The sequence below is a fragment of the Poecilia mexicana genome, unplaced genomic scaffold, assembly GCF_051168715.1.
Source record: "Poecilia mexicana isolate PSO_F unplaced genomic scaffold, ASM5116871v1 scaffold_13, whole genome shotgun sequence".
Lineage (NCBI taxonomy): Eukaryota > Metazoa > Chordata > Actinopteri > Cyprinodontiformes > Poeciliidae > Poecilia > Poecilia mexicana.
The window spans coordinates 26,643,951-26,664,299 of record NW_028263382.1 but is presented as its reverse complement, the minus strand read 5'-3'; the positions used below and the strand labels follow the sequence as shown (position 1 = coordinate 26,664,299).

The 20,349-nt window shown below is 38.1% G+C and overlaps 1 protein-coding gene across 1 annotated transcript; it reads left to right on the top strand.

Moving 5' to 3' along the window:
• The first annotated feature begins 200 nt into the window (after nucleotides 1–200).
• On the top strand, nucleotides 201–6,826 carry calm3a (calmodulin 3a (phosphorylase kinase, delta)). The gene is made up of 6 exons (XM_015014025.2): nucleotides 201–403; nucleotides 2,915–2,945; nucleotides 3,397–3,540; nucleotides 3,803–3,909; nucleotides 4,801–4,936; nucleotides 5,046–6,826. Exons 1-6 carry the CDS (start codon nucleotides 401–403, stop codon nucleotides 5,072–5,074), a joined length of 450 nt encoding a protein of 149 aa, XP_014869511.1. The 5' UTR covers nucleotides 201–400; the 3' UTR covers nucleotides 5,075–6,826.
• The last annotated feature ends 13,523 nt before the right edge of the window (nucleotides 6,827–20,349 follow it).

The following is a 20,349-nucleotide window of genomic DNA, read 5'->3' as shown; positions in this document are numbered from 1 at the left end:
GCACATTGCTTACCTAGAGTGGCAAAGAGTGTAGTGTGGCTTATTAAGTGTTAAATTATAATTAAGATTTAAAAATAAAAAATCAGTATTAAAAGAATACAGCAGTGGGTTATGTAGTTGTAATTCTGGTCAGTTCTGGAGATGTAGAACACCAGGGGAACAGCGGCGGAAGGATACAATTTTTTGTTTTAAAGGAGCCGAAGCACAACGCCGGCGTCGCTGGATTGAGGTTTCCGGGCAACACTAGAGTGCAGGCTATCCATATTTCCGAGACTGTAGACATTTATATTCCATCTGTTTTGATTGTCTTATCAAGGTGACATTCTCTGCGGTAATTTAAAGTAAGAGTCGCAAATCAAACATTTGTCTCCTTCGCAGAGCTTAAAAACTCAACGGAACAATGGTGAGTATCAAGCTAACACTTAGCATGTTAGCAAGGCTTCGCTGGCGTCTCGATGCTAAGGCTTAAGTGGTCGCTGTTGAATTAATTCGTGTTTTAACGTGAATGTTTCGTTTAAGCATTTGCAAAGACCAAAACTCTACTTGACACATAGTTTGTATCTTAATTTTTCAGGACGGCGGGGAAGCCTAGCAAACATATTTACCTAGTGGCGCTTCCTATTATTGGCAGTTCACTTAAATTTATAATCAGCAGCTCAAGTTAGAGAGCTCCCTTTAATTTTCTGTTATCCACAGTGGAGCGCAGGTTTCAGAAATTGTTACGGAAACGATTTAAAATGCGACACCAAGCAAACATCCAGGTGGTTGTAGTCTGCATGCATAAAGGTTGGCAGCATGTTTATTTTTTTTTAACCCGTCAGTGGGCGTGGTTGCAGCGTCTTTGAGTGGTTTTGCAGTGTAATAATAGTCGAAATCCGTAGACTCGTATTGTTTATTTAACAAGAACGCCTTCGGCGTTCGGGTTAGATGGCATGCTAACAACCATTTTGTCATTTCACGTTAGCTATTAATGCAGCTCTTCCTGCAAAGCGCATCAGCAGGATGGTTTAAATGCAGCTTGACATGCGCAACAAGCAGATGGGGGTTTTATGATATCTGATGACTGCAATTACATAACAATACGCCTTGCAGGTAGTAGCTGGCTGCACGCTTTTAGCTACAGTTGTCCACATTTCAGTCTTCCAGCTATGGCAGCACCACCATGTCACCATTCTTCTCGGTTACGTATTGCGCCACAACGTTGAACCGCATTCTGCTTCTGCTGAATGATCCTCTTTGCCACCCCTCCTCTCGCGTCCTTCCCCCCCCGCATTGAACCAAAACATGCTTGGTGCAGCAGCCGCAGTGCATCCTCCAAATCGGGAACTAACTAGTTTTGAACGGCCCAGTTAAGGAACACAAATGACTCCCTGCCTCTTTCCCGTCCCTGTGTGTTTCACTGTTGGACTTCTCTCATACTGTTGCCAAGAAAGAAAGAAAAGAAGAACGAAAAACAACGTGCAACATGTCAATTTTGTGCGCTATCATCCTGTGTCACATACCGGCATATCATGCTACAGTCTTAACCAAACTACAGTTTGTTTTCACTATTTATACTTGTCGGCTTATAATTTGACAGTTTTACCATCATTTCACAGCTGCTGTGCTGACTACATTTCTTACAGCAAATGTGTGTGTGTGTGTGTATATGTGTGTGTATATATATATATATATATATATATATATATATATACACACACACACACACTTCTATTCTCGACAGTGTGGATAGTCTTGCTCTCCTTCGCTTACCCTCCCACCCCCCATTTCATCTAACATGGTGACTCATTGATTTTGATTCGAAGAACACATGGCGTTACAAACACCTCAGGCTCTAGAAATGTTGGCTTTAATCTTTTTTAGTTTTGAAAAAGGACAACAACAAAAAAGAAATCTGCAAAGTTGCGCTATCTACATTTTGGAGGGAGAGGCACAAAATGCAAACCATCTATCCGAGTTGAGTTTTGTGCCAACATACAGTTATGAGCCCATCTTCATCACCTAATACAGTTTATTCAGCCTCGCAGTCTTCCTCAGGCTGCATAAATATTCAAAGCAGCATTCAAAGCACGGCCAAACGATCCGTCCTTGAGGTTGTTGGGTCTCTGCGGCCTGAACTTAATATTTGCCCATTAAAGAATATTACAAAGAGATGGTTAGCTGCTGTGATATTCAGTGTGCTACATAGGCGACCCTGTTCGTGTCTCACTAATTATAGCAGGCATGTGTATTTCGGGCTGTGGAGAATTTATACCCGTCCCTCATCACACTTTCTCAGCCTGAAGTGAGCACATCGCCTGACTTAGATAGGCCTCTTCAGAGTTTACAAGCAGGGGAGAATGATGTCTTGGATAAGTGTTAGTTCTGGTGCGAGAATAAGTACAGCACATGGAGAGATTACTTTCACACAGTTTGGAAATGCATTGTCTGACCTTCCAGAGCAGAGTCGCTTTTGCTTTTCAAATCACTTGTTGAAAGATCATTTGTATACAAAAATGCACAAAGTTTCAGATTTGGCAGGGTGGACCTTTAAAAAAAAAAAAGTAAACTCTTTAAAATATGATAGATTTTGCTGTAGAAAATTTATTTTAGGTTATAAGTAGTGGTTCAGCTGTTGCAGAATAGATCTTTTGCACACTTTGAGCTTTTTTTATTCTATTTTTACTCAGAGTATAGGTAGGGATATGATCCTTAAAGAGGCATTTTTATTCAGTCTTTTTTCTTGTCTTCTTTATCACCTTGTCTAAATTTGTGTCCTTGAACATCTGTGCAAGCAAACGCATTTAATTTACATTAAATTTGAATCTTGTAACTTGCACGTTCAATACATTCTACACTGAGCAGAAATGTGAAAAGTGCTTCTTTTCTAGTAGGTCTGCCTGTGCTTCACTCCGTTTTGTGCTTTTGTTTACAGGCTGATCAGCTGACAGAGGAGCAGATTGCTGGTGAGCGCATACCTCAGCCATGTTTGGCCTGCTTTATCTTTAGAAGCACCTTAATTCGTCACCAAATGTGAAAAACCAGCAAAGGTTGCGTTTTAGAAATGGGTTCATTCTGTCACTACAAGTATGGTTAAGATCTTGTGAATCTAATAACCAGATCTTTTGGGTTTTGAAAGACAAAACTTTTTGAGGAAATATATGCTTATTAGAACATTATTTTTACTTTTTACTTTTACAGTTTTTTTTCCAATAGTGCATGTTCTGAAGAAGGTCATATTCTATTATTGGCCATGATTAGTAAAGTTTTCAAAAAGTTCTAGTTCTTCTTTGTATTGCATGTCTTTGCAGATGTGTTGTTAATGCTCCACATAGTTTAATTATTGACTATTATTAAGAGTTTGTGTTAAATAAAGTCTGAAGCCAACTGGGGGCCACTGTTTCTGTTAATGTGCAGAGTTCAAAGAGGCATTCTCACTGTTTGACAAGGATGGCGACGGTACGATCACCACCAAGGAGCTCGGCACGGTGATGCGCTCTCTGGGACAGAATCCCACCGAAGCTGAACTGCAAGATATGATCAATGAGGTTGATGCTGACGGTAAAGAAACCAAATAAAATTTCTCAACCATATCGGTCCTATAAAACAAAGACACTCGTGTCTGATTTTTCTTTATGTTCTAGACATTAAAGTGTTCAGTAGTCACTGCAGATGTTTGTCCACCCCAGCCTTGAGACAATTCCACGTATTTTATACTATTGCTAATATTAAACAGTTATTTTGTTCTTGGTTGTGATGGTGTTCAGTAACAGTTGCCCTGTTAGCCAAATTAATGCTAACTTGTTTCTCTTTAACATTGTAGGAAATGGAACGATTGACTTTCCCGAGTTCCTGACTATGATGGCCAGAAAAATGAAAGATACAGATAGTGAGGAGGAAATCAGGGAAGCCTTTAGGGTATTTGACAAGGTACAGCATTAAATTAATCAGCAGTCCGAAGCAAAACTGGACAATGTTTTCATCTTGATACCGTAACGACGACAAGAAAAACGCATTCAAAACTATTCCTAAGTGGAAAAATGTCTGAGTTTTGTGTTGTCCTAAAATAAGACATTTTACCCAAATTATTCTACATGATGATTTTTTTGTATTGAAGTGTAATTTGTTTGTTAAACACATTAAAAAGATATTTGTTTTTAGTCGTAGTTGAACTTTCTAGAGACGTTTTAAGCAAAGATGCAGGAGAAATATTTTAACATCTTGGTTTTAAATTGTCTTTGGGTAAAGTAACTCATAATGAATATTAAACTGGGCTCCGTTTTTACTTTTTTGAACTAGTCTACGGAAACAAAGAAACTAGGAGACCACTGATAAATCATTTTCCTTATTTTTGGATGATCGTCAGTTCTTGCATGTGAAGAATTGACTTGTCCATTGACATTTTCTGCCCCCACAAAGGTCTGAAAAACGGCCACTGTCCTCTTTTGCTCCACTGTGAGACAAATCCGCCCACCAGATCACGTCTGCTGTCAACGGTCGCCCCGCTGTCACTGGCTATGTCTAGCAACTTCTCAGACCAAAATATTTATGAAAGCAGGTCAACATTTTTCTGGATATCGGTGATCGGCCTGAAAACCTGGTCATTTCCTCGTCTGTCAGGGTTTTGTATTAAACATCGAATTACCAGTTTGTTGGATAATTGATAAAAAGGACTGGCGTTTTTCCTAAAATGGAAGTTCAGTCACCAGGCTAGTCTATTTTCCCATGGAAGAGCCAAACCACAGAGAAGAAATTATGAATATTACAAGACATCATATGTGTGTCCTACCTTCCCAAAATAAGATTTTGTCTTATTTGCAGGACGGTAACGGCTACATCAGCGCGGCGGAGCTACGGCACGTCATGACCAACCTGGGTGAAAAGCTCACAGACGAGGAAGTGGATGAGATGATCCGCGAGGCCGATATCGATGGTGATGGCCAGGTCAACTATGAGGGTGAGTTGTCTTTACTACCAACCCATAAAATAAAACCCTTTTTTTTTTTAAAGAAATATTTCTAAACATGTATATCTAAAAAAATGTCACACTGTCTTCTTCCATCCAGAGTTTGTCCAGATGATGACCGCCAAGTGAAGAGAGCGCTGAAATTTCTCTCAATGTTGCTCGTCCCACTAAGATTACCGTCGTCTAAGAAACTTAAAAAGCAGGAACAGTTATCAAATGTCGAACAACCACCCCCTTCAAAAACCACTCGCCTGTAGGAATTCTCTCAATGTGTGCTTCAAAACAACCAAATAATACTTCGAAGGTATCTGTTTAAAAAAAGAAAAGCAAACAAACAAAAAAAAAAACCGACCAACAGAATAATCCCTAAAGAAGTTAAAGGACCAAGCTTTAAGAGGGCCAAAGTCCTCCAACTTCAGACCAAGAATCTGCTGAGTCACCCAGCTGCTGATTAATTTAGAGGAAAGAGCAACACAGAACTGGTAGAAGGATAGAACTTAAGGCTATAATCTGTACAGGGACGTTGGCTTTTTAATTCTTTCCAGATAGTCTTCAACAAGGGAAAACTGTCTTGCACCTGTGTTAACTCTTTAAAAGAAAAAAACACCAAAAAAAAAAACAACAACCATGAATCGAGTACTCTTCTTGCATGCACCCTTTTTGTGGCCGTCTCTTGTGACAACAAGGAGGCTCTGAACCCATCAGAGGTAGTGGTCAGTTTGTGTACACACTGGAGGTATATACATGAACATATAGCTATATATCTGTACAATTTGTCTCACTATTGATTATTGCAAGAGCAGTTAGTTGAGATGTAGGGTGTTTGTGCTCAGCTGGAGGCGAGCGGCTCGGGAGTTCAGGAACGGAAGAAGAACTTGAGACGTAAAGGTTTTCTTTTTTTTTTTTTTCCTGGTGGGATATGATGTTGTGGTGTTTTGAGCCGTAGGCTTTACGCCGCCTGCGGCACAGATCGGAAACAGGCGCGCTCTTTGCTGTTTCAGAATGACTATCGTGGGGGGAAGAAAACGACAAAAAAATAAACACTGTAATAACTGCAGTTGATACATTTGTTCCGCAAATGGATATGAAAAAAAAAATATATATATATTGATGTGATGCTTTTTAAATGTTACGTTAATGTATTGACAACAAACTTTGGTTACGAAATATATCTATAGTGTATCGTAAAGTTTGCATTGCCTATTGTTCTAGTACAAAGATCTGTGACATGTTTCCTCTTCGGATTTAAAATGTGCCATAATACTCTTTAAATGCATCTCAACCTTGCAAGGCTCGTAGTTCATCAGAATATTATAAATCAACCTATAACAATGTAAAACCTTTCCATGCAGTCGCACTTTGGTATCAACCATGTGGATGTTTAAAAAAAAAAAAAGAAAAAAAATGTTCTAAAAGAAGCAAAACAAACCAAATGTCACTGTTGCTGCTATAATAATGTGTATGTTTCACTCATTTATTGTATTTGTGTCAGCTCTTCAATTTGTAGTCCAGTGAGCAAACTCCAGTCTGCTTGTTGTTCTAATGCACCGAAATTCATATATTGTTCTCACAAATGATCCTTACGGTTGGGCTGCTGTATCTAATTTGGACTGTTGGATGGGGCAGGAAAATGCTTCCGTAGCGAAGACGTGCAGGATTTGGTTTAAAGCGTTTTCAAAGAGGGTGGATTCAGAGCGATTTGGTTAGAATAAATGATTGAAAACGATTTTTGCGCGGGGCGAGTTTTAAATGCAGCTTTGAGATGCTTTTTGAGACACGTTTGGAATAAAAATGTTTTAATGGACTAAAAGCTGAAGGTATCTCACAAATGTAAAAAATGTGATATATTTTCCATAAACCAATAAATTAAGCTTTACTTCACCCACACGTGTTTGGTAACCTTAATTTAAAATGATTTGCATGGGTTCAATGTACTCTATGCTTATTGACACAATTTTTGAATTGTGCACTGAGCCTTAAAATAAATCTGGCTCTTATTTCAGCTGAGTAATCGGATCCTTAAAGCTAAAAATATTTTAAAAGATTGAGGTTTGATTAGGAGTCATAGTCATGTTTAACAAGTCAATTGGCCAACATGAGATGATTAAAGTGATGCAAAACTTGCTGGCACTTGAATTGCCTTATTGCTGAAAATGTGCTATATAAATAAAATTCTTACCTTGAGATTTCACTATTTTCATTACTTTGTTTGTGTGGGCCGTAAAAAGAGTACAAAGTGTCAATTGAACCACAATGGCTTCAGTTCATAAATTTAAATGGGTCTTTACAGACATGAAAAGGAAGTAGGAAGGGATTAAACTGCACAAAATGACCCTGACAGGAAATTGGCTCCTTGCTTAAATTTGCCCATATTTACAGCTGACGCAATAAATCAAAAACTTGTAATAATTAGAGCTGTTAATGGAGCTGGATGAGGATCAAAGAGGGATGATGTAGAAAGTAAAAATGAAAAATTTCCAAAGCTCAAATGTAAGACAAAAAAAAAAACTTGCACCTTTACCAGGTTGTATAAAGTTGGCCTGTTTGCAGCTCTGAGATGCGTCTCTGGCTGTTCTGTAGCAGAGCTCTAATCCAGACAGCCTCAGACTGGGTCTGGGCAGGCCGGGTCGCTGCAGCCCTTCACTAGAGAAACTCAGGCTATTTTTAGTGGCTCAAGAGATTGCTACAGGAGCCCGTAGTAATCCAGGTCAGCAGGGGTCACGACCTCTCACACGCGGCCCTAAGACTGCTGTGTCGGTGAGCCAATGGCCGGTGGTTTTTATCTGGAGCAGCTGCTTCTGATTGGATGGGAGCCCGCATGCTAATTTAGTGCTTAATCCGATAAGTTGAATGATTTATTAAATTGGATCCAGCCTTGCGAGACAACAGCATTACCAGCAGGTGTGATCATCCGGCTCTGGTTGTGTAATGGCAGACTGGAGCGAGGAACAATGCCAGCACTAACGACTTAAGCAATCGAAATAAAAGCAAGGCTTTAAATACCTTTGACTGCGACAAGAGTAGAAACGTATACTTGATTTGTAAAAAACAAAAAAAAACAAAAACTGCTGCTTTAGGAAAAAAATTAAAGATTTGAACATCCTCTTCTTGGATCCCACTTCATGTTTAATCCCTTCAGATTAAATTCAACATAACCGTAATTTTAACCTTTAGCACTTTCAACAGCACAAAACAACAAAAGTACAAACTCACATATTGGTTTAATTTGTTGTTTTCCGTTCCTCCAGAGGCTGACGGATGTTAAAGCGGACACATTAAAGTTTTTTTTTTCCAGAAAACGTTTTGGGGTTTTATGAGACGTTTTCGAACAAGCCCTCATGTCTGTGGCTAACCGCTGATATTTTTAATGATTTCCCATTGTCTAAGCCCTCTGGGTTTTCCCCCCTCAGAGACAATATGCCATGACTTTCTGGGAACAAGAACCTCTCTGAATCAACATCAGGAAACCAGCTGCGATCGGGTACCAGCCCTACTTCTGCTGATGACATGATTGTTTTTGAACGGAGCCGACCACAGTTTTCTGGTTTTAAAAGTAAAACTGCAGGCACTCGTCATAACAGGGCAACTTTTTTTTTTTTAAGTTTGTTCAATTGTTTTCAGTGTGTGACAGATCTGAAACTACAGACTGAGCAGGACACTTTCACTACACAGCCACACTTTCGTAACATGTCAATAACTTTAACATTGTTTTGCAGTTGGTTAGCACTGTTGCCTTGGAGGAAGAAGGGCAAGAGTTTGAATTTCAGCTTTTTCTCCATGATGTCTGCATGTTCTCCACTTGCATGCATGGGTTTGACCCCAGGTACTGCAGCTTCCTCCCACGGTCCAAAACTAATTTTTAAATTGCTGTGAGGAGTAAGAGTAGTTCTTTGTCCAGTGTGTCTCTGTCTAAAACTCATCATTAGTGACACGTTTACCTTTTTTTTTCTCCTTCTGTAGAATTACAAAATAGTCTAGATTAATCTTACTCTTAGAATGTAAAATAACTCAAACCATACAGTTTTCAGAAATGGGAGTTATTGTCTCCTACACACTCTAGTTTTTAAACTCTACATGTAAGCATTATGCAGCTTTATTGTGGTCCACTATTGAAGACACTTTCTAGAAAGTGTTTTTGACAGATGACATGAACATCTTTTGCAATTTTAAAGCTAAAAAAAAAAAAGTTTGGAGACAATGAGGTATGAACATGCGTCACAGAAAACAGCCAAATACATTAGGATGCTGCAAGTAATATTGCTTTAATTCAGTGATTATACCTCTACCCATCTTAAAACTGCTTTTCCCACTGTTTTATTTTTGCAATTTTATTTTTACTTTCACCTCTAAAGAAGTTTAATTGTTTCTGGAAGACAAACATTTTAAAAATGATAAGCAGTTAACAGGATATGACTGATTTGATGGAAATCGACTCATTGATGAGCCGTGAAGGTGATGAAGTGAAGAAATTAGAAATATCACAGGAGGGTTAACACAAGATGGCGCTGTTTTACCGAGTTTAACTGAATTGAAACTTCCCCGCTTAGGTTGAATGCAAAAATAAATGCATTTAAAACAGGAAGTTGATCAGACACCAAAAAGTAAAAATAGTCACACACAGACACAAACAAAACATTTCTAAAGCTTGCAATAATTTATGAAACAGATAAGCACTCGGCTGGATGTGTGTTAGAGACTGAGTGTTTAAATGCGCCGCACCCTCTACACACATTTTTGTGTACATTTGCAATGTAACTTAATCGCCCCCCTTTGTTTTAGAAAAACAAAACAATTTTTCTTCTTATTCCTGCAGAAAGGCTTTGCGTAATAATATGGAAATTACAACATTTAGTGTCAACTCCAAGATCAGATTTTGATTTTAGGAATTACAGGCTTGTTTTTATTACTCTTACTTCTTTCAAGGGCTTAATGTATAAGTTAAAAAAAAGACACTTTTGCTTTCACACTTTTTATCTGTTGAGTTTCCAAATGTAAATTAGAACATCTACTTAAACTCAGAATATTTGGGCTTGAAAAGTAAGTCATGCTTCCTACGATGCTCAGTTAGAAACCTACTGATGAAAGACATGCACATGAGATTTTTCTGTCGCGTCGTCTTTCTCCAGTTTTACAGCCAGTCCAGTTCCAGTGTTTTAATGGCAAGTTCTCTCCCCTTTCTCCCATCACAGCAGTCGGTTTACGCTCCTCATGGGAGTTGCGAGAGAAGCAGCCGTTCATGTTCTGGAATGAAACCAGAACATGTGAAGAAAACCCATTCTAGAAGGTTTTCTTCTAGAAAGCCATCTGCACCATTCAACAGAATGTAGTTCATGCACGACAGAATGACAATATTACAACTAACTATAACAAATACATTTAAAAATTATGATTTGGTTTGTGAGTTTGACAATTGCTTGTAAAAAAAAAAAAGAAAAAAAAGTCTTCTTGTAAAAATTTTCACATCCTTTAAACTGAAGCTGCAACTGAAAACTTTAATGTCTTTCCTTGGGTTTTTTGGTAATAGACCAACACAAAAAAAGTGCATAAATGTTTTGTTGTGTATTTTTCACAAATAAAATTGTGAAAAGTCTGGCATGCATATGTCTAAACACCCCCCTTTTATTCTAATACTCATAGATCAACAACTTGAATTCAGAAATCGCCTAAGAAGTAAAGAGAGACCAGTTGTGTTTAATCTTAGCATAAATCCAGCTGTTCTGTGAGGGTTTTATAGATATGTTAGAGAAAACCAGTTTATGTTGTAGGTCACCAAATTGAAATTAGTTGTAGACTGCTGAGAAAATCGTTACTTACCCTGAAAAGGTTTGTTCTGTGAACTTCAATAAATAAAATAACAGAATTGTTTTGGGAGAAAGATTACCAGAAGGACACTTCTCGGATTACAAACCACAATGCGGTCGTTACAGGTAACAGGGCTGGCGCCAGGGCCATACATGCTGAATTTCCTGAAAACATGATAAAACAGGTTGAACTGATGAAACAAAGCTGTGATTCACAAATCCTCCTGCAGACTGTTCTGATGTATTAAACATTTCCAACAGAATCTTGTCTTTCTTATAAATGACTACTGTGTCAATTTTATTTTCTTTGTCATACCAGACAACAAAATTATTTCTATCATACAGTTTCTTTTAAACTCTTTAGTACAAAGGTACAGCGTACATCACAAACTTCAATCTCAGAATAACAACCATTTGCTATCCTGTAGTGTTACCTCATAAACAATATAAAATTTACATAAACATGATCACATAAAGTCAGAAATATGGCTTGCTAGATTTGACTTGGGTAACATATCTAAAGTGCCTTCCAACAACATTCAGAAACGTTTTATCTTCACATCTTACAGTAGCTTAAGCTTACATAAAAACTAATCATCACTTTCTATACCAGTGTAAGGTGCACTTGATTCAGCTAAAAAGCACCGCCGTTTTCCCGATTGGTGCCAAACAGTCTGGTTTTATAACAAACAGCAATAAACCACCAAATAACTCTATATTCTACTACTAAGTTAAGAACCGTGTGCACTTTACTAACCTAAAACCGGAATGAAACAAAGCTGTATTTTACAAATCCTCCTGAAGCCGGATGTCACGTTAAGCTAACAGGTTCTGGAGCGATTACACAGTCTTACACTGCCTCCTACTGGTAGCTTCCTGCTACTACAATGAAAATAATTCCATTACATCCCGAATTCTGATACTCGAGAGATTCTTGAGGTTTAAAAACACCTCATCTACCAATAGAAAAATAAATAAGAGAAAATTAGCCATTATTAATTGTATTTTTGTGCATGTCACAAAGTTGCTTAGACGAGATCTAAAGGCATATGAATATATAGTAACACTTTATTTGACGGGATGTGCATCAGACTGACATGACACTGCCATGATCATGAAGGAGTCTTTATGAATATCTATGACTGTTGTCATGAAGTGTCATTCGGTAAATAATGACACTTTTAATGCAAAGTTGCTCTAAAAATTGCCTTCAAAGTCCATTAAAAGTGGCAACACAGGTGTCGTGTCATGTTTATATCAGTGTCATGTCAGTCTTTTGCACACCCCGTCAAATAAACTGTTACCAAATATATTTGGGAGGAACCAAAAGAAGAAGAAGAAGAAAAGACAGTCCTCATGTGATTATGTGCATGACACTGGTATCACAGACGTGTGTAAGCAATTAAATGACACTGTTTAAGTCTCAGTTCACCAAAATGAAATTAGTTGGACATTGCTGAGAAAGTTGCTACTTAGCCTGAAGTGGTTTCTTCTCCTAACATCTTGCAATCATTAAAACAATAGAATGCATTTGGTAGAAAGAATGGCCAGAAGGACACTTCTCGTATTACAAATAACAAAAGCTATTCTTATCGTTTTACTTTGCTACATCATCATACATGAATTCAATTTGCATTCAAAGTACTTGAAATGAGGATCTGAAATTATTTTTCCAGTTTCTCTATGTGTGAAATGACAAAACAATTTCGCATTCCGTTCCACTTTCTTATTCTCGATCTTTCAGTATTTTTTTATTTTAATGCTCCAATGTGCCTCTAATTTTCTTTGTCTGGTTTGTGTGCTTGTGCAAAAAAAAACAATCCAGTTTAGCCTTTCAGACGATTTAGATTAGACCACGCAATCCAAAAATACCCCCCAAAAATGTTACATTGAACCAGGGTTTAATTAAATATCAGAACTTTTTGCAGCTCTAATGGTTGACAAGGCCTTGGCGTGTGTCATGTTGGGTGAGCCACAAAAATCAGATGATGGGACAACCAGCATTTCCACAGCTCCTTTGGAAATGTAGCCCTTTATCTTTGGAAAAAGCAACTTAGTTATGAGTAAAATATAGTAGAGGAGAAAAGAAAGCTTGAGTTGCTTTTACGGAAACAGAAGCAAAGAAAATCTTCTTAAATATAACAATTAAGACACTGCACTAACGGAGAAAAGAAGAAGAGAGCGCGCCGTGGCCGTCCTCATCATCTCCTCCACCGCAGGAAGTCTGAGTCATGATGAGTTTCATTTGAATGTTTTCCTTTTAATAAATAAAATCATAATTCGATAAACTGCCTTTTGTATTTCTTCAGATTTTCTTCGTCTGACAATAAGATGTGTTTAAATATCTGAAATGTTTGAGCCAAAAGATCCCAAAACAAAACAAAAAAAAGGGAAGACATCTGTAAATGGGAAAATACTTCACTCATGTCTAACATCGTCATGGCAACATGGTTTATAAATGGCATGTTTTGTTTTTTTTCTACACCATTTTCTGCTTCCTGTCTGCAGGTGACACTTCGGAGTATTTCCAGTTGTGGTTTAGTGCAAACATTTGAAGTTATCTGTTGCCCACATGCGCCTGCTTTAGTAACTTTATCTGGAATATAAACTTGTAAAACTTGCAACGATACAAACCCTGAGATCCAAACAGATCCCCACATCCGAACTGCTTCCAGTTTCAAAGCAGTATCACCAAACATCATCCCTGAGCTTTGCTCAGACCCTCAAAAACATGGGATGAGCAGGTGAACTTCCTGCACTTCCCACGCTGCTGGAAACGGTCTCTGCTGTATCTTCACAATCTGGTTTCGTCTAATAGCAACAGATCAGACAGAGAACAAGCCACAGACTGACATTTCTCTCCAGGCTCACAGCCATATCCCTTTCATAGTGTGGTTTATGATGTGGTTCCCATATATTTCTGTTTTGGGGGGTCAGCGAAAGTAATATGGGATTCGCTTTAGTTTCTTTGTTTTCCCTTCCTGGAACTCACAGTTCACAGATCGCCGTGCCTATAATGGCTTCAGTATGTTTGAAACGATATGCATCCTTTCTGTTTGTTGTCTGACCACATTTACCGACTAAACATTTTATCGCACGTTCTCACAAAGGTCACTTTCTCAATGCTTCTCAAGCGGCAGGGATGCACTGTCATTGGCCAACAGTTTTCCCGGCAATATCAACCGCAAAAAAGTTACTACAAGAACTCGCTGGTTAAAATGTTTTATTTTTTTTTCTTTAAACCTTATTTTGGTTGGTTAAAAGCACTATTTTTTTTTATCTTGTATCTCATATGGAAATGAGTTAATAACCACCTAGAAGTATAACTTGCACAAATATTAAGTTCAAATACAGTTCTTTGCAGAAATATTGAAATGCCTTGATATTTGTCACACGCCCACAAACTTCAAAATGTTTTTGTTGTTTTTTTGTGGCCGATCAAACACATAAGAAATTGTGATTTTTATTTATTTTTTTCTCTTTTCAACCTCCGACATCGCACGATGAAATCTGGTGAAACCAGCTGCCTTCATCTGATTATGACCATCATCATCATCCGTCTTCCTTTGCTTAGTTTAATCTCAGTATGAATCCGCCCATTCTGTGAAGCCCTCTGAGGTCTGTTAGGGAGAGCACTGGCGAACAGACGGCGTCATGAAAACCGAGAAACACGGCAGGCAGACACATCCAAGATAAAGTTGTGGAGAAGTTGAAAGCGGAGGATCAATCAGAGGAGCAGCCAAGAGGCACACAGCAGCAGAAGCTGCAAAGATTCACAGCTGGAGTGGATGAACGTATATAAGTAAACATAATATTTACTTATATTGACTCTATTGATCTGGGCAAAGTCACGAGAACCCCAGTTTCAAATGTGCAACAATTTCTGAAGAAGAAGAAGAAGAAGAAGCTCTGAGCAGATGAGACCAAATTTTCTTTTTTTTTTTTTTTTGGCCTCCATGCTAAGTGCCATAGTAAACTACCTCTACGCCCCACACTGTGCACACCACTTGTCACGGCAAGTTCTTGATCTCCGACTCCTTTTTCTTATCAATACTGAACTTATATTTGCAACTTGCGACTGAAACGTGATGCTAGTTTAATCTCGTATTTCCATGAAACTCTAAAATGTCTTTTCGAGACTCTTCCACCAAGAATTAGGCCGCTGTGCGATATGGCTCTCCAAATTTGATCAGAAAGACGTTATTGGTCTCACTCATCATTCACCGAGGCATCTCGGTCGTTTTTTTTTTTTTTTTTTTATCTCTAATATCGCATTAAGAAGATGCAGAGAAGCCGATCGTCAGACTTAATAGAAAAATGGATGGAGCTAAATGCAGGAAAGACCTGGAAGGAAACCTTTTAGAAGCTGAGAGCCACTTTTAAAAGCGGGGTTGGCTCTCCTTCCCACAGAACCCAAACTTACAACCAGAGCTACAAAGGAATGGTTTGTAATGGTTTTACAGTCATGCTTTGCTTTGTGTTGGTCAACCGTACGAAATCCCACCGCAGCACATTATTGTTCGTGGCTGCTATGTGACAAATGTGAAACATTTCGACGATGAAAAATACTTTTTCACCGAGAGACGACCATTACAGTTCGCTCAATTCTGTAAATACTGTTAGCTGTGTTTGGCATGTTTGTTCTGGCTTTGCTTGCTGGATGTGTCGAGTGTGTGTGTGCGTGTGTGTGTGTGTGTGTGTGTGTGTGTGTGTGTGTGTGTGTGTGTGTGTGTGTGTGTGTGTGTGTGTGTGAGTGAGAGAGAGAGAGAGAGAGAGAGAAAAGGAAGTAGAAAGAGAGAGAAATCTTTTTGCCAGCTGAGGCCTGTTTGGACAAAACGAAAACAAAAGAAGCTTCTGAAAAAAAAACAACTGCATAACTCAGAACAAGAAAAGAAAAAGAAAAAAAAAAACATTTTCAGGATCTATTACGGCTTGAATGACATCAGACGAGGTGAAACAACACAGCTCCGGCTCATTACTGGTAGTTTAGATACCTGCACATTGTCTGCTGGATTCCTCCGGGATTACAAAGGCCTTTCTTGTGTCTTGTGTTGATTTCCACCACCATTATTGTGTTTGTGGGTGTGTTTCCACGTGTATGTTCCTGCAGAGGACTTTCCAATGCTGAGATTTGCTATGCTTTATGAATTTTACACCGAATTTCTCAAGTGGGTAAGACGTTTCTGCACTTAGCCATCAATGGACAAGCGTCTACCGTTACCGTCATAAATGCTCTTTGTTTCTCTTTTTATTCCAATAGAAAGTAATCCTGGATCTGTAGTTTTGTTTTTTTGTTTGTTTTATTTTTTCTTGCAACAGCACACACTCTAGTCTCAATACTTCTGTTTCCTGACATTGGTTTTATTTATTGGCTGAGCTGATTTCATTAGTTTTCCTGTTCTTGATGTCTTCTAGACAAACAGGTTTTTAGACCGCCTCGTATTCTCATCATTTTGTGTTTTTAGTAAACGCACATTTACTGAAAGATTTAAAATCAGCCAATATAATCATTTAAAGTTGACTCACAAATATTTCCTATGGGAAAATTGCGCCATAACAAAATATTTCAAATTTTAGGTCGACTTACAAATGTTCCCCTTGGGAAATTGTAGCATAAAATAAAATATTAAAACTGAAATGAAATAAATAACTTGTGCTTGTTTAAGACGCAGCTTTGGCTACAGCTGAGCTATTTAAGGTCTGTCACTTTTCCAGCCCATTAAATTTTATTTTCTGTCATCCAGTCTTAACAAAAAAACAGAAAAACTGTTTTGCCTGGCTAGACGTAAAAACATCAACAAAGAGAGTGGGGGGAGAAAAAACACACACAAAAAAAGCAATTTTCCAAGAATATTACACATGACTGAAAAGAAATGCTTTGTAATTAAATCATTTAGTGTTTAACATTCCTATGCATTATTCGCGTTTGATCCCATATACAACCCAGTGGAAACACAAGCAGAAGAAACAACACAGGACGTGCTGGTGGGGGAAACATGCTTATTTGGTTGCATAATAGACAAACTCCTCGGACCACAAGGGCTTTGACCTAGCAAGCAAACAGTCGTGCAAAACAAACATACATCAAATGCAGACTTTCAGTAAATCCAATTCAATTCTCCACGGATCAATATTCCCGTCAAATTCTCTGCTTCCAATTAGAAACAAAAGACTTGGCGTGTTGCGTAACCCTGGTCCGGACACACAGATGCCACAGCCCAACCGAGTAACTTATGACTTTTAAAGTAATACACGATGCAGAGACTCTTTCCGAAAAATTACCCCCTTTTTGCGTCGTTACATCTTTCCTCCCTCCCCTCCGGTTCTCACTGCTCAGGTTCACAGATGATTTAAGCGACGGATTAAAAGGAGGGGGGGAAAGGGGGGGGGATGGACAGGAGCCCAGTTTGTTCTGACACTAACATAAAAGAGAAAATGATGCACACCAGGCCGAGCGTTTCCATCATGTGACGAGACAGATTAAACTCACGCCGGGTCAGTTTTTCAATCCACTTAAAAGTAACTGTGCGGTTGGTGGCAACTGTATCTAAAAAGCAAGAAATCCGAAAGGCGGAATGGAATCCAAACACCATCCGTCTTGAATGAGATGTTTTATCGGCCTTAGTGTAGTAGGAAAAAAATAAAAAAGATCAAATGAATCAATACGTTTTTTTTTGGATCAAAGACTCCTATGTTTGCTGAAGCCGTTGAAGCTTTTAGCTTATTTACTCAGGTCAAGGTTTGGGAGAAAAAAAGAAAGAAAACACTGCTTTTTATCTTTTTCACTCATATTATGTTTCACTTTCACAAAAGTACAGAATGTTAGAAAACACCAGGGCCGGTGGGATTTCAGGTTTTGTGGTTGTTAAGTAATTTTCATGCTTTCAGCTGTTCAGTGTTTGCCAAAGGCCAATTCAAACACTGTAGAATATGAAGTCATCTATTAAACGTACTTTCCTTAACACACCACATTACCGTCTCTGTATCGATCCATCCTCCTTTTGTTTTTACTCAAAGGCTGATTTACTTTGTAGTACTTTAATCTCTAAAAAATATCTAATTAATAGTTGCCCAGGTTGACAAGTATTTTTTTCTGCCTGCTTTTCCAATAGTTTTGGTAGAAACATTTTTAATAAGGCTCTTAAACTCAGAGTATGAATTTGGAAGCTTTTTGTTTAAAACATCTTGTTACAAACACACAACATGATTTTGTTTTTGTTTTGTTTTTTTCCCCAATTAAATCCCTTAAAAATATCAAACGTTTTGACAAAAAAAAAGTAGTTTACCACCAACGTGGTGTTTACCAAAGCATAATTAGCCAAATTTACATCAAATTTACAAAACTTCCGCAATACTTTCCGATGCCACAATGTTTTAGTCAAGATATGATCTGTTCTTCAATGAAGAATGAAAATTTTTAGACATTTCCATAGCTTTGAGCAAAGAACCAGTAAAAAAAAAAAAAAGCACAGTTACAAAGGACCTGCCAAATGGACGGGCAGCTGGCCAACTGGTTTGTCGGCTGAATCTACATCTGTTTCACATTTAGAAAAGCAGATAAAAGCCCACTGGTTCTAGCAAAGTTTATATAGTTTATATATATATATATATATATATATATATATATATATATATATATATATATATATATATATATATATATATATATATATATATATATATATATATATATATATTTGCCTATATATATATATATTTGTGAGATGATATTTTCTCATGCTTTGTTTCCCCCCCCCCCCCCTACATATCTAAACCTCAAAAATAGTTTATCATATTCCATAACTTAGCCTGTTCAGTGCAGAGTAAGGTCGTTTCCCAGGTTGTTAAACAGTGCAGTAACTTTGCCATGAATTTCTCTTTGCTGGAGTTTTTCCCTGTTCCTGTTTCTCATAGACATGTCACCTCAGTTTCACCGATGCGGCTTAAAAGCTTTTCACGATGTAAGAGTTTTATACCAGTCGATGTTGACAATTAACAATGTCGATAATTACCGATTAGTTTTTGATTCCAAACTGGTGGTGCGACGTTCCCTGGTTATTTATCTACAGTTTTCACTCCACGCCTTTGTTTGTTTGTAAGCAGTTTCTAAGGACAATGGCCAAACTTGAAACTGCTGCTGTGCAGGTTGCTCAACAGGTTGTTGCTAGGCAACCAAAGAGCGAGCGAGCTAGTTGATACCACAAACCTAGCTTAGCTGGTTGTGAGAGGTTGAGCAGCTAAAGCCTTTTCTTCTGCCTGCGTCTGCGTCTCCCAGAATGCTGTGCGGTTCTCGATAGGAGTTCAGTGAATATTCGTCCCGTCTACTGATGCCGATGACGTTTTTTGGCCACAAAACAAACACCGCTGCCTTTCACGTGTACAAATATTGAATTGTTTTGCTATGCAGCAAGCCTGCCGTACATCACTGTAAAATGTTCAACGTGTCGCAGTCTCCTCTCCTCATTTGGTGTGCTCACAAACAGGCCGACTGCTGTGAGGAGTTTGTGTGCACATGCCAATATTTGTTTTGAGCTTCTGTGTCTGCTGTTTATTTAAAAGTGCCACCTCGGTTTGTTTTAGGGGCGCTGAATCTGTCAGCACTCTGTGTGGCATCCTCATCTGAGAAACCCCTGCAGTAGTTAAAGGTAAATTGGAATAATGCCTGCCAGACAGGGAGAAACAAATAGCGTAACTCTCCAACATAAATCATTCTAACTCTCAATGCGGTTTGAAACGTCGAGATGTTTTTTTTTTTTTTTTTTTTTGCCCACTCCCCCTAGTGGCAGCACGTTGCTATTTCACGGCTTTGTCTGTGGAGCAAAAGCAAACAAGGATTAGCTGATTGAATTACATTTGTAGTCAATAATTTGCAACGTTTCTTTCCTGGTCTGAGATGTTGGATCAAATGTAAACCAGGTGAGGGAAGACTCATTAAGAACATCTTTTTTTTTTTTTTTTTTTTTTAGTAACTAGAGGAGACACTGTGTGAGGGATTTACTCCTCACACAGGGATTTACCTCCCTAACAGGTGCTGGTTTTTGTACTTCTATATTCTAATTTATCTGGTAAATGTATTTTTTTTGTTTGGAGGAAGTAACTGTCTTTATTTAATATTTTGTATTAATCATTCTCTCTTCTCTTTGAGGTCACCTGGTCTTGTGTTGCCATGGAAGCGCACCTTTGAAAAGTTTTAAACATTAGCCCATGAAATTTAGTTAAAAATGTATATATTTCTAACATGTTAAAAATGTCAGAAAGAACGAATAATATTCACATACAAAAAAAAAACAACTTTAGGGAGAAGCCAGTGCTTATCACCATGGCCATTTGCATCTAATTTTTGTTCCATGTCCCAATTTCTACACTTTCAAATGTGTGTAGACAGTGCTATTAAAATTATTCACAGTTTTAAAGCGACGATGGTGCTATTTATTTTTGCAAGCAGTGCCATATTACTGTGCACCCAACGTAACTGTTCCGTTTTTTTGTGATTAAAAATGATGTGTCAAATGTGACTTTTAAAAAGATTACATGAATTTATATATTTGGTATGTTTTTGGTGTTATATTCTCTGTCGGTGTTATTATTTATTTATTTATTTTT

What these genes read in the sequence shown, in the direction of transcription:
- calm3a (XM_015014025.2), top strand. An exon ending in GACAGAGGAGCAGATTGCTG is followed by an intron (nt 2,946 to 3,396) that starts GTGAGCGCATAC and finishes GTTAATGTGCAG; the next exon opens with AGTTCAAAGAGGCATTCTCA. An exon ending in CCTTTAGGGTATTTGACAAG is followed by an intron (nt 3,910 to 4,800) that starts GTACAGCATTAA and finishes TCTTATTTGCAG; the next exon opens with GACGGTAACGGCTACATCAG.